We start from the raw sequence: 15,210 nt of genomic DNA, 5'->3' as shown, positions 1-15,210 counted from the left end.
TAAATGTATTACTGCTGTATTTAAAATTGTTGTGGATCGCGGCAATTGTAGTACTTTGTACATACTGTAATAGGCAAAGAGCACAACTTTATATTAAGGTTCCGTTCGCTGTAGACATATGATCAGTATGTTACTACCCAGAATTAACTTCTGATAACTTGAACACCTAGTTATAATTTCTTGAACTGTTGACCTGGTCCCTAGAGTTCAAGTTTTACTGTATTTCAAACATCAAATTATGTTCCAAGGAAATAGAGTTGAACAAATGCCAATTTTTGTTATGAATTTTCATAAATGTTCCTTGCAGCTCAACCTGTCGGAACATTCGTATTACGTATGAACGCCACTGATCCGGATTCCACCAGTTCCCTGCGGTACTCGATCCTATATTACCAGTCCAGCGGTCAAGGTGTCCCGAGCTTCAACTACAGGGTAAAGTCATACCACAATATCTATAATCCTTTATCTTCAGGTTAGGTAAATCTAGCGATCCTAAAGTGTATAGAGACAGAAACACACTAGAACTTTGTACTATCATAAACAAATTGAACCACTGCAAAAACATCTTTACGGAAAAAAAATCTCATATTTGAAAATAAAGTACTTGAGACAAGCTATACATAGCATATGTCAGTTATATAGAAGTAGGCTATAATTTATTGAATAAAATTTCACAAATAAATTTCCCTTCTTAAAAAATATATAAAAAAAATACCCTGAAATTGAATTTTTTTTTTTATATATATCTTTATTTATAAAACTGGCATATCTAGTCTAAAGTACTTTTTTAAATATTAGGTTTTTTTGTTAGATTTTTTGTATAAATTTTATCTCACTAAATCATTTCACAGAAATGATGAAACAGATCAATAGTTGAAAGTACTGCATCATGAAATTGAGATATACTGTTTCATAAGAAGCAACAAACTGAATCTAAATCCACAGGAAAAAAAGTTACAAAAATATGTTTTCGTTTTGCAGAACTCTTTCCGTATCGACAGTGCCTCTGGCGCCATCTTTACCAATACAACAATGGACTTTGATGTAACGTCACAAATCCAATTTGTAGTAGAGGCTCGTGACGTGAATGCAAGTACACTTCAGACAGCCACAGGTAAGTTGGCAAAGTCACAATACAATTCACGGGTGATGGGAATCGGTTTCACTTTCAGAAGCGATAATCAGAAGTAAAAATATTGATCGATTATCAATTATAATCGGTTTTCTAAATTTAGCAGAATTGACATTTTGTTGAAAATTTATGTACATCTCAAGTATATTTATTAAATATCTTAGCTTTTGTTATCAATATTTTTAATTCGTATCACAAGCGAATGACTTTCGATTATCGGCCCACCACTACAATTCATATGATTAAAATACATGGATTTGCCTTGCAGTGTTGAGAAATCCCATTCCTGCCAATTGATCCTGTTAAGCACTTTCATTTTCTATACATAATTTATTATTTATCAATATTCACAATTCCTTTCTCCTGTTCTGTATTATCAAAGGTGGCTGTCACCATACTCATTGAAGTTTATCCTAAATGGTTTTTTTCTCTTCAGCAACCGTTCTGATATACATTCTACAAGACGTGGATAATACTCCCGACTTTAATGAGCCTTGGACGGATGCAAACCCAACATACAACCACGTTATTCCGGAGGCCAAGACAAACTTCACATACATAACTCTAATAGCTTTCATTCCCAGCACGAGGGAACAAATTCGGGATTACCAGGAGGTGTTGGGCACGGACCCCGATGATTATTTTACCGTAGAAAGAACCACAGGTTTGCTACTGTTGAATATAAGTGTAGTATATTTGTTAGCAATGAGAGAGTTACCTCAAGATTTTGGGTTGTGATGTTGATAGCACAACTGCATTTAACAAAGGTGATTGCCATATCAGACGGAACCGCACAAACTTTTCTTGGGTACTCTGGCTTCCTCCTGTAGTAAAACTCCCTGCGTGCTGCCATCTTCGCCAACATCATTATTTGCTTGATAAAAAAAAACCCATAATTTCGAATTTATATAAGAAGTTCAATTTTCAATGTCTATATGTGAAGGATTGTTCATAATGATGCAAGAACATACAGGTTTGAGACAATTATTTCAAAATAAATATGCTTATATCATTGTCAGTAACCCATGCTCGGGGACAGCTGTGTTCATGAAAATCTAATCAGGATTTTTCTGGCAAAGGGACAATCCCAGCTTAACAAACACTGTATTTATCTGCAAATAAAAGATACCTTCAAATAAGCCCCTTCTTTATTTCTGCAGAATCATTAAGTTTAAAATAGTAAGTTAAAAGTGGTTCAAAGATCAGCCCTCCCAAAACTTAAATACTAAACTTTTACACTTAAGGAAGGGGGCTAATTTAAGGATAAATACAGTACAGAATTTTTTCACTAATGGAGGGGGCTAATTTTATAATAAATACAGTACTAAACTTTTACACTAGGAGAGGGGGTTTATATGGGGATAATTATGTACTAAACTTTTACATTAAGGGGATCAGCGGGGGTAATTTGAGGATAAATACAGTACTAAACATTTATATTAAGGAGATGGGGTACTTTGAGCATAAATACAGTCCTAAACTTTTCCATTAAGGGGAGGGGGTAATTTGAGGATAAATACAGTACTAAACATTTATATTAAGGGGAGGGCGTAATTTGAGGATAAATACAGTACTAAACATTTATATTAAGGATATGGGGTACTTTGAGCATAAATACAGTCCTAAACTTTTCCATTAAGGGGAGGGGGTAATTTGAGGATAAATACAGTACTAAACTTTTACATTAAGGAGATGGGGTACTTTGAGGATAAATACAGTACTAAACTTTTACACTAGGAGAGGGGGTTTATATGGGGATAATTATGGTACTAAACTTTTACATTAAGGGGAGAGGGTAATTTGAGGATAAATACAGTACTAAACTTTTCCATTAAGGGCAGGGGAGTAATGTGAGAATAAATAAAGTACTAAACTTTTACATTAAGGGGATGGGGTACTTTGAGGATAAATAATTAGAGAAAGATATAAGAGATGTTAAAATACAATTTTTTGCTCTTAACAATACTAATTTCACTGAAATGAACCTTTTAGTTGATACTGATTTGATAAGGATGTTTTACTTTTGGCTCAGATTTACTGATTCAATTTAGGAATACAGAAGAGGCTTGACTTCAGGCACTCGTGGAAAAAAACTTCATCTGAGTTACATATATGTTTTTCAGGAAGAGTGCGTGCAAACAGAGAGATAGATTATGAAACATTGGACAGAAAGATTCTTACGCTGACAGTGAAAGCAACATCTCCCGAGGGATTATCGTCAACAGCCAATATCGTCTTCCAGATTCAAGACATCAATGACAATGCTCCACAATTTTCACAATCTGTAAGTTTTGAACTTAAGCTAACAAACAAAATATAAGTGTGTGTCCATCCGACTGTTAGGCGTAAAAGTTTGGTGTTCAATTTTCCAACAATAAGCAAATCAAGTTGTCCTTATATTTTGATGGTTCCGGTGGTCATTGTTTAAGTTTAAAGGGACAACCGTCACATTTGACAACTTTGAAATAAAAGGCTTTAAATGTATGAGATATCTTATGAACCCCTCAACAGATTTAACTGATTTTGTGGTCATAATATTATATCATTGAGTTCTACTCCTGGCTGAATTTTGGTGGTCATTGATAAGGTCAAACGTTGTACTTGACCACTTTCAAAGTAAAAAGTTTGTGCATAAGATATTAGTTATTGGCCAAGTTTGAATGAGGAATTGAAGATTTGTCTATATGAGCCCCCTCTCATTTCGGCTTAATTCAAATTTAAAAATGTTTATAATTTATTGGGTTTTGTTTTTTACAGAGCTATACATTTACGGTTTCCGAGGGTAAACAGTATCCAGAAGAAATCGGTAACATTGTCGCCACCGACGCAGACAGCACCAGCAATGCCAATGTCTCTTTCAGCATAACTGGAACTAACGCCAGCCATTTCACCATCTTTATGGTGGTAAGTGTCGCTCTACATTAAACATTTTATATGACTAAGATAAGTTTAAGGGAAACAACTGTCTAATCAAGGGAGATAACTTTAATGGGAAACAACTGTCTAATCAAGGGAGATAACTTTAAAGGGAAACAACTGTCTAAACAAGGGAGATAACTTTAAAGGGAAACAACTGTCTAAACAAGGGAAATGATTTAAGGGGAAATAACTTTTATATGCTATGTATAGGATACAGATATTCTGTGCTTGACATCAGATGCAATGATATGAAAGTTACTTTTCACAAAAGAATTGATGAGATTTTATTCACAAACATTTTTTTGTACTATTTTGTTTTGAAAATAATCCTTTTTAAGACAAAGTATTCTGAAAAGACCTTTTCTGACTTTTGTTTTATTGAAAAACATACTGTTGGTTGTATGTTCAAAGTTTACCACAAATCGTCAATAATAATTGATGTTAGACTGTGATTTCTGGAGTTTGAAGCAAACCATGATATATGAAAATTTTGTCTTTACATGTTGACAACTTAATTTTTCTATTAAAATTTGTCTTAATTTGTAATTGTATATTTTCCAGGGAAACAATATGGTAAGTAAAGTTTATATCTACGTCTGGAATTCATTGTAATTTGAAAAGTATTTGTGTGCCATATTCGGCATTAATGTTTTACTCTTCTCTGATTGGTGTGTTTGTGGCTGTGGTATGCTCCGCAAACTTTCTCACGCTTAAAGTCAGTAATTTTCTGTAACAGTAGAGGATTTTTTTCCATTTGTGTGTATATTATATACATATTGTATGTAAATTTAACAAGTTTGAATTTTCTATATCAGGAATAGGTGTTTTTGTAGAATTAACTGATTACAACACAGCTAATATTTTAGCTAAATTAGATGTGTATCACTTACTGAACTCTAAATAGCTCAGAATTTTACAATACAAGAGCTAATGTTTTAGCTAAATCAGATATGTATCACCTGCAGAACTCTAAATTGCTCAGAATTTTACAATACAAGAGCTAATGTTTTAGCTAAATAAGATGCGGATCACCTACAGGATTCTAAATAGCACAATCAAAATTGTATCCATTTTATGGTCCTGGGCTCGAAACTGAATCATAATAGATGTAGCCAAATTAAACAAGAGTGCGACATTTCAAGTTACCCTGTAGGAATTATTTTCCCCACAATTTGTTAAAGTCATCAAATTGAAGAAAGAGATCTGATCTTATTTTCAGTCTTTATAAAGATTATTCACAAATTCAAAAAACATTTTTTTATCTGAGTGAAGTTTTTTGGCTCAAATGTTTTTTGCCCAGTTTTGAAAAACACATGTTCATAAAGAGTCAAAATGACATTACTATAATTTTAAGACAATTCATCTAAAAGTAAGACACTTGCTGCCATTGGACGTCCCAGTAATTATTTTCCAGATTGAGTATACTCTGGTTCAAGTTCTGCCATGCTCCATGCTTTATGGCCAACTGGGGCTCACATAATTCAATAGATATCAAATTTAAATTAAAGATATGATTTATTTGATAATTAACTTTAAATCTAGATTACGAAAATTGTCACTCATTCGTTGACATATCACCTTTTGACTTTCACCTACTCGCCTTTGGAGGAGATATTTTAGATCACTGGTCGAAAAGACGGACACATAATTTTTTGGACACATCTGCTTCTTGTTCCATGGAACTGCATAGCAAAATGAAAAGTTTACACCAAGTAGATCTCTTTACACTCGTAATTTCATTTTAAAAGTTTGTCCATTTTTGCACTAGATTAATCTAGAATTTTTTTAGAGATTTTCTATTGCTTGTCTCGTTCTTGTATTTTGTTTCTCTGCTAAGAAAAATGAGCCTGCTATAGATAATTATAATTCTCATATATTCCAAAAAGTAATAGGATGCATGTCTGCATGAATTCATATCCTGATCTTTTTTTAAAATTTTGGGACATTTTGAGCATTGCATGATTAGCAAAAACAGAGTAGGTACATGTATATATATATATGTAAACTTTTTGAATTTGAAAGTACAGTGTACTTTCAGATTAAGTACAAAAAATTCATTAATGATAAAGTTAATACCAAATATGGTATGTTTATGTCTTTTGTCCGTGTATGTTATGTTTGTGTCAAGTATATCCAAATATTATAATTTGTGTATTGTATTGACCATATATGGTATATTGTGCATTGTGACCATATATGGTATGTTTGTATATTATATCTATATACGGTATGATTGTGGTTTGTACAAATACGGTAGTAGATCCATATATGGTATGTTTGATGTAACAACACATTTGCATAGTGTAAATCTGTATATATTCCATATGTGGTGTGACACAACTTCGGACCTCTCTTCTGTCCAGGGCTATTTACACACAACCTGTGACACCTAGCATCTGGTTTCTATGGGAACTGTGTCTCGACAGCACGTAACATTCTGCTTATTCTTTTTTTCGTTTTTCTCCGTTCTTTTAGCGAAGTGCCACAGTAAGTACTGCTACGTGATTTTTGTTTTGACCTTCACCTTCCTTGGCTTTCATTACCGGCATTTTTATTTTTGATGCATGAGCTTTTTCCTAGCTTAGATATCTTAATGTTCAGAAAATTCAATTAAAAATGAAATTTTCTTTGCAGGTATTTATTACAATATGTGTATTGCGAAGGAGAAAAAAAACACATTGATTATATCAGATTTTAATTATCCTTAAATTTTGTTATACTTTACTTGTTGAATTTGCAGGAATAAGCTTTAAATTAGCTTTTCAATAAAGTTATTAGAATAGAGAGGATCAAGGTCACGGCGGTTAAGGGATTACAGGGCTAATGGCATTTAATTTTGCATGGTGAAATGAGAATTTTGCATGAAATCGGGACAGGATTTAAATATCATTGACTAGGTAATTTAATTCAATTTGAATTCTGAATTAAATTAAGTAACAAAAAAAAAGATAAAATTATTTTCTCTTAATTCAAAACTCGTTTTTTCAAATGTCTTTGATGCATAATTGTTCATTACCATTTGCATGACCTTGACCTTTGAATATGGTGAACTTTGAACTTTGACCTTGTTTCTGCCCTATGACTTCATAATCATCATCTCCATATTTATATTGTATATTAGATTTATATTTCATATTGTAGTAGTCTCCCCTTTGAATCACAAAACTAAAATGTCTTGTTTAGTCGTAAAATGTGTATCCTTTAGATCTAGTTCACTTGTTAGTCAGTTATTTTAGGCAATATCCACAGATTTTAGTCACATTTTTATTCAAAGAAATTTTGATGGATATTCAATATCAGAATTAATTGTTTTTAAATAATATTTTTAATTATGGTTGGACTAACAATTTACTGATGAATAATCTATGTACATTAAATCTTAAACAATTTGTTCCCACCCTTTTAACGCTTTAGAAAATTGAATGTTTTGTTGTAATTTTGCCCCTAACCCTGCACAATTATAAAAGGCTTTCATAATCACAAAATGCAAAATTGAAAATTTTATAAAATTTGTTCTGAGAGTTTCAGTTGAGTAAGATATTTCCTTGTGGTTTATATTTTGTATTAATTCTGCTTGATAATGAAATTGAAATGATGCCGCTTAATTATTAATTCAGATTTTATTATCCGTTATCATGCCTTTAAAAAAGAAAATATTTTAATTTGATTTTATTGATTTGCTTGAATTGACAAAATCTATATGTGAGTGGTTGAGTGATATATTTGATTGAATAAGCTTGCTGTTGTAAATTAATTAATAACTTAATTAACATTTTCAAAATGTCAATAATAGAAATTTTTGCACAAATATATATCTTTTTATGATACAATATGTTTAGGCTATTAGAGGTCTTAATCAGTGTACCTTAAAACTATTCCTGCCTAAGATTTAGTCGTTATTTAGTCGTTACTATGTGTACCCAAGCTAAGATTTAGTCGTTAAGATTTAGTCGTTATTATGTGTACCCAAGCTAAGATTTAGTCGTTATTATGTGTACCCAAGCTAAGATTTAGTCGTTACTACGTGTACCCAAGCTAAGATTTAGTCGTTATTACGTGTACCCAAGCTAAGATTTAGTCGTGACTATGTGTACCCAAGCTAAGATTTAGTCGTTATTACGTGTACCCAAGCTAAGATTTAGTCGTGACTAACCAAGCTAAGATTTAGTCGTTACATGTACCCAAGCTAAGATTTAGTCGTTACTTCGTGTACCCAAGCTAAGATTTAGTCGTGACTAACCAAGCTAAGATTTAGTCGTTACATGTACCCAAGCTAAGATTTAGTCGTTACTACATGTACCCAAGCTTAGATTTAATTGTTACTTCGTGTACCCAAGCTAAGATTTAGTCGTTATTACGTGTACCCAAGCTAAGATTTAGTCGTTATTACGTGTACCCAAGCTAAGATTTAGTCGTGACTAACCAAGCTAAGATTTAGTCGTTACATGTACCCAAGCTAAGATTTAGTCGTTACTTCATGTACCCAAGCTTAGATTTAATTGTTACTTCGTGTACCCAAGCTTAGATTTAGTCGTTACTATGTGTACCCAAGCTAAGATTTAGTCGTTACTATGTGTACCCAAGCTAAGATTTAGTCGTTATTATGTGTACCCAAGCTAAGATTTAGTCGTTACTATGTGTACCCAAGCTTAGATTTAGTCGTTATTATGTGTACCCAAGCTAAGATTTAGTCGTTACTACGTGTACCCAAGCTAAGATTTAGTCGTTACTACGTGTACCCAAGCTAAGATTTAGTCGTTATTACGTGTACCCAAGCTAATATTTAGTCGTTATTTAGTCGTTATTACGTGTACCCAAGCTAAGATTTAGTCGTTACTAACCAAGCCTAGATTTAGTCGTTATTACGTGTACCCAAGCTAAGATTTAGTCGTTATTCTGTGTACTCAATCTAAGATTTAGTCGTTATTATGTGTACCCAAGCTAAGATTTAGTCGTTACTACATGCAACCCAAGCTAAGATTTAGTCGTTAAGATTTAGTCGTTACTACATGCAACCCAAGCTAAGATTTAGTCGTTACTATGTGTACCCAAGCTAAGATTTAGTCGTTACTACGCGTACCCAAGCTAAGATTTAGTCGTTACTAACCAAGCTTAGATTTAGTCGTTACTTCGTGTACCCAAGCTAAGATTTAGTCGTTACTATGTGTACCCAAGCTAAGATTTAGTCGTTACTATGTGTACCCAAGCTAAGATTTAGTCGTGACTAACCAAGCTTAGATTTAGTCGTTACTTCATGTTCCCAAGCTAAGATTTAGTCGTGACTAACCAAGCTTAGATTTAGTCGTTACTTCGTGTACCCAAGCTAAGATTTAGTCGTTACTTCGTGTACCCAAGCTAAGATTTAGTCGTTACTTCGTGTACCCAAGCTAAGATTTAGTCGTTACTTCGTGTACCCAAGCTAAGATTTAGTCGTTACTATGTGTACCCAAGCTAAGATTTAGTCGTTACTACGCGTACCCAAGCTAAGATTTAGTCGTTACTACGTGTACCCAAGCTAAGATTTAGTCGTTACTATGTGTACCCAAGCTAAGATTTAGTCGTTACTACGCGTACCCAAGCTAAGATTTAGTCGTTACTACGTGTACCCAAGCTAAGATTTAGTCGTTATTATGTGTACCTAAGCTAAAATTTAGTCGTTATTATGTGTACCCAAGCTAAGATTAAGTCGTTACTATGTGTATCCAAGCTAAGATTTAGTCGTTACTACGTGTACCCAAGCTAAGATTTAGTCGTTACTACGCGTACCCAAGCTAAGATTTAGTCGTTACTACGTGTACCCAAGCTAAGATTTAGTCGTTACTACGCGTACCCAGGCTAAGATTTAGTCGTTACTACGTGTACCCAAGCTAAGATTTAGTCGTTACTACGTGTACCCAAGCTAAGATTTAGTCGTTACTACGTGTACCCAAGCTAAGATTTAGTCGTTACTTCGTGTACCCAAGCTAAGATTTAGTCGTTACTATGTGTACCCAAGCTAAGATTTAGTCGTTACTACGCGTACCCAAGCTAAGATTTAGTCGTTACTACGTGTACCCAAGCTAAGATTTAGTCGTTACTACGTGTACCCAAGCTAAGATTTCGTCGTTATTATGTGTACCCAAGCTAAGATTTCGTCGTTATTATGTGTACCCAAGCTAAGATTTAGTCGTTATTACGTGTACCCAAGCTAAGATTTAGTCGTTACTATGTGTACCCAAGCTAAGATTTAGTCGTTATTACGTGTATTCAAGCTAAGATTTAGTCGTTACTACGTGTACCCAAGCTAAGATTTAGTCGTTACTACGTGTACCCAAGCTAAGATTTAGTCGTTATTACGTGTACCCAAGCTAAGATTTAGTCGTTACTATGTGTACCCAAGCTAAGATTTAGTCGTTAAGATTTAGTCGTTACTATGTGTACCCAAGCTAAGATTTAGTCGTTACTATGTGTACCCAAGCTAAGATTTAGTCGTTATTACGTGTACCCAAGCTAAGATTTAGTCGTTACTATGTGTACCCAAGCTAAGATTTAGTCGTTACTATGTGTACTCAAGCTAAGATTTAGTCGTTACTATGTGTACCCAAGCTAAGATTTAGTCGTTATTTAGTCGTTACTACGCGTACCCAAGCTAAGATTTAGTCGTTACTACGTGTACCCAAGCTAAGATTTAGTCATTATTATGTGTACCCAAGCTAGGATTTAGTCGTTATTTAGTCGTTACTACGCGTACCCAAGCTAAGATTTAGTCGTTACTACGTGTACCCAAGCTAAGATTTAGTCATTATTATGTGTACCCAAGCTAGGATTTAGTCGTTACTTCGTGTACCCAAGCTAAGATTTAGTCGTTGCTATTTTATTAGTTTGTGTTTCAACCATTGTGTTTCAACCACTTTGGTTCAAATATGAGGTCACTGTTACTATAAATAGATTATCAATGTCTTCTCTCTATGGACTTCCTTAATTATCCAATTGTTTCTGTCATTATGTACACTTAAACACTTCCATCATCTCTTCTACTAGTTTTCATTTCAATCAACTTGGGTCAAAAAAGAGGTCATTTTTACTATAACTAGATTTTTGATGTCTTCACACTATGACTTCATTGAAATGATGATTGATCCAGTTTTTCTGAAATTGTATACACTTTCTTACAACTACCACATCTCTTGTTAGGATTTCATTCCAACCACCTAGGGTCAAATTGAGGTCACTGCTTCCATAAAAAGATTTTTGAAGTCTATGCCAAACAGATTTCATTAATTACCTGATTTTCATGATCAGAAACTTTACACTAACAACCATCATTTCTGGTACCAGTTCAGGTTTTTCTCACCCGGGCCAAAATTGAGGCCACTGTTACTATAAATAGATTTCCAATGTCCTTGCTCTACCAACTTCTGTAGTTAATCATTAATTTTCTGATAGCTGTAGAATTCCATATACTTACTCATCACCATCACTTTTGGGCTAATTTGGGTTTCAGTCTCCTTTGGTCAAAATCACTACAATCTTTTAGTCTGTTACTATAAATAGATGTCCAGCATCCTCACTCTACTAACTTCATTAATTATATACTTACAACTTTGATCTCTTGAAGGAATTTCGGTGGCATCCAAATTTAGGTCATTCTTACTATAAATAGATTTTCATCCTCTTTCCTCTACCAACTTGGTTAGTTATCAGATACATATAGTTCTATTACTTCAAACTCTTACGACTATTGTCTATTGTTATGATAATTAGTAGTGTTTACGACTATTATCTATTGTTATGATAATTAGCAGTGTTTACGACTATTATCTATTGTTATGATAATTAGCAGTGTTTACGACTATTATCTATTGTTATGATAATTAGCAGTGTTTACGACTATCTATTGTTATGATAATTAGCAGTGTTTACGACTATTATCTATTGTTAGGATAATTAGCAGTGTTTACGACTATTATCTATTGTTATGATAATTAGCAGTGTTTACGACTATTATCTATTGTTATGATAATTAGCAGTGTTTACGACTATTATCTATTGTTATGATAATTAGCAGTGTTTTCCTGAGCGACATTGTGATTACCGTAGACAATTACCATCTTTTGTTGCGTATTGGTCAGTATTGGTCAGTATTGGTCAGTGAATAGCGGGGGATATGTATCGCTTGAGATGCCTTTTTGAACTTTAAAGTAAAATTGAGTCCTATCCACTTTCTGTAAAAATTATTGAAGGTCAATTTCTTACTTTGTACATGAAAAATAATATTTTAATTTTCGAAATGTTCATAATCAACAACAAAAGAAAATCTTATTTGTAAACAAAAAAAGCATTAAATATCACCTACAAATTAATGAATGAACAAAAATTTGAAAAAAAAAATATATATATATACGAATAAATATATTGTAAGAGAAATTTGAACTTGTGATGGTAACTTCTATATGTATAATATATGAAGAAACAGTGTTTGAACTTGGTCTGTCTGCATTTCCACAGGGAAAGATCGTGGTATCACAAAATGTTGTCCTTGACTACGAGACGACTCCTCAATATAATCTCGTCCTTAATGCTCGAGACAATCCTGACATCAATCGGTTTGATGTGTACAAGGAGACTTCCGTCAAGGTACTTTTTTATTTTAATTCCATAATTTGTGAATTTTTGTTTTTTTTGCATTTCTTGGTTTGTTGCCCAAGACTTGAAAAACAAAAAATTAAAAACTTAAAACATAAATCAAATATGATGAAAAGATCCTGACCGATTCTCTTAATATGATATTTATAGTAAATTTCATCATAAATATCATTAATCAGTTTAAATGCATTTCTTGACACTTTTTTTTTTCATTTGTTTCAGTTAACCATCAAACTGAGGGATATAAATGACCAGAAACCTGTTTTCGACAAAGACAATTATTATTTCTTCACAGTCGAAACATTTGGTGGGACAAACCAGATAGGTCAAGTGTCAGCATTTGATTCAGATAGCGGTAGTAACGGTCAAGTGTCGTACGCATTCGTCAACCCAGAAGAAAAAGGTACAATCTCTGTCTGATAAAATTGGTATATAATCCTGTAATTATTGTTTTTATCTGGTAATATGATTAACCCATGCTAAGTGTTAAGCTGGCTGTACGTTTTAGTTATTAAAATAACAAAAAAATGTTGAACTTTCATCCTGAAATAAGCTGACTTCTTGTGAGCAGGTTATTGTCCCAGTTCATTGTTTTACATGAAAGTTTTACAGAATTGAAGACTATAGGTTGCTTGAAATACAACTTCATAATTTACACAAGGCTTGCTCACTATTTATCAGGCAGGCTATGCTATCAACAAAATATATACTGTATATAGCATAGTAACACAAATGACAAAAAAAGACAGTTTTATGACTGGTGTTCTGGCCTTGCCTCCAACTCACATTTTACAGCATCTAGCCAAAACTACCTGCAGCTTACACCACTACACCAAATCCACACTTGATATTTTATACATATGTATATATATATACAACCCTTAAATGTGTCGATTAAAATTTTACTGATTTTCATGATTCATCAGACTGCATCGTCAAGCCAAATACACATTCAACCTGTACATTGGTTAATTAAATTCAATATTTATTTATGGACATGTTCATTTCATCTAACTAATCAGCTCTGTTACTTCTTTCTTCCACAAAGTGACACGTTATTTCTACATTTCCTCCAATTCCGGAACTGTCTTCACGAAGTCGTCATTGGACGGAGCATCGGTCATCGGTTCGTTTTATGTCCAAGTCATGGCAAGGGATAACGGAAATCCGTTTGAATTCTCGTATGCCAATGTTTACATCAATGTCAGTAGTGGACAACTGGACAATGGTCAGCCTGTCTGGTTCAGCCCAGCGATTGGAGAATCTATTAACATTGTAGAGGTAAGTCTCGAACATAATACATATTTTGTTTTCAAAACCCTAGATTATTTTTTTTGGGGGGGGGGGGGGGGGGGGGGACGACATTTTAAAAATTTCAGTCTATCCTTATCAGTCATCTTTTATGATGCAGGCAATTTTTCGGATACTTCAGAAATTATGTCTTTGTATAGCTTGAAGATTTTCTTTAATCCAAAGGATTTGTCATGTCCAAAGTGTATCGGATTAAAAGTTTCACAGTATAAAATTGATAATCCTACCAAGAGGACAAAAGCCACTTGTGAATAAACAAGCTACATTTCTGATATTTTAATTCATATTCAAGTTTGAATGTTCTTATTTTGATATTTGGTTTATCTGTTTCAGCATTTACCACTTCAAACGTCCATATTTAACGCGTCAGCATCGCCCCGCACGCCAGGAGCTGGGATCACTTTCAGCTTTTTGTCCAATAGTCAAGACCTTAATAAATTTGCCATTTCACCGAGTGGGAATATCAGGGTGATTGGTGATATTGACCGTGAAGTCAAGGCCGTTTATGATGTAAGTTGAAGGTCACATTTCTCATGTGTAAGGTCAAGGTCACATTTCTCAATTCACTTGTATTTTTATGATGTCATGAGTGAAAATCATTTAATTTTTTTTTCTTTTTAAATATTTATGCAAAAGTATCTTGTTAGTTGTCACAGTCAAAACCCCCCAAAACAGAAAACATAATTTAACTTTAGTTAGAAAAATGATAGAATTCCTACCATATTTATCTACTTATAAGCCCATGCCAGACAAGAAATCTAACTGATGTACATAGATCAGTTCCAGCGATTGCTTTTACTTTACTTTTTCCTTGCAACCCAACCCCCATCTAAGTTTATGATTTCGCCTTTCTGTCTTCTAACAGGTTAAATGAAACAAGATTTTTTGGGAATTATAAATCCGCAGTTTTAAATGTCATTCAATTTCTTTATTAATCTCCTCTGAGAGGGACTATAGGTTTCGTCTTCGTCCATCTTGTACATATGTAGGTACTTAATACCAAAGTTTGTCGGTACTGTAATGGTTTCATTCCTGGAGGGGTTTTCATCAAACTTCACATTATGATAAAAGAGTGTAATATCTCGGACAAATTTGAGTTTCAGGGTTTTTGATTGGAGGTCACTGTTACTATTTTTAGCGGGGACCAGTAGTGCATATGTATTACTTTGTTTAACATTTTGTAATTCAGATATTTTTATTTTCGCTGTTAAATAAAATGTGGT

The 15,210-nt window shown here is 33.5% G+C and overlaps 1 protein-coding gene across 1 annotated transcript in view; it reads left to right on the top strand.

The window, feature by feature from the left end:
* The window catches only part of LOC117318875 (protocadherin Fat 4-like), a 63,076-nt gene that overhangs the window by 29,372 nt on the left and 18,494 nt on the right, over positions 1-15,210 (top strand). Inside the window, exons 25-35 of the mRNA XM_033873834.1 lie at positions 308-432; positions 982-1,114; positions 1,569-1,796; positions 3,256-3,416; positions 3,890-4,036; positions 4,613-4,624; positions 6,527-6,538; positions 12,539-12,667; positions 12,899-13,079; positions 13,725-13,957; positions 14,321-14,497. Of these exons, the coding sequence (XP_033729725.1) occupies positions 308-432; positions 982-1,114; positions 1,569-1,796; positions 3,256-3,416; positions 3,890-4,036; positions 4,613-4,624; positions 6,527-6,538; positions 12,539-12,667; positions 12,899-13,079; positions 13,725-13,957; positions 14,321-14,497 (1,538 nt within the window). The remainder of the gene's footprint in view (positions 1-307; positions 433-981; positions 1,115-1,568; positions 1,797-3,255; positions 3,417-3,889; positions 4,037-4,612; positions 4,625-6,526; positions 6,539-12,538; positions 12,668-12,898; positions 13,080-13,724; positions 13,958-14,320; positions 14,498-15,210) is intronic.

This window comes from Pecten maximus, chromosome 1, assembly GCF_902652985.1.
Source record: "Pecten maximus chromosome 1, xPecMax1.1, whole genome shotgun sequence".
Taxonomy (NCBI): domain Eukaryota; kingdom Metazoa; phylum Mollusca; class Bivalvia; order Pectinida; family Pectinidae; genus Pecten; species Pecten maximus.
Note: the sequence above shows the minus strand (reverse complement) of the source record. Positions and strands in the feature narration are given on the sequence as shown.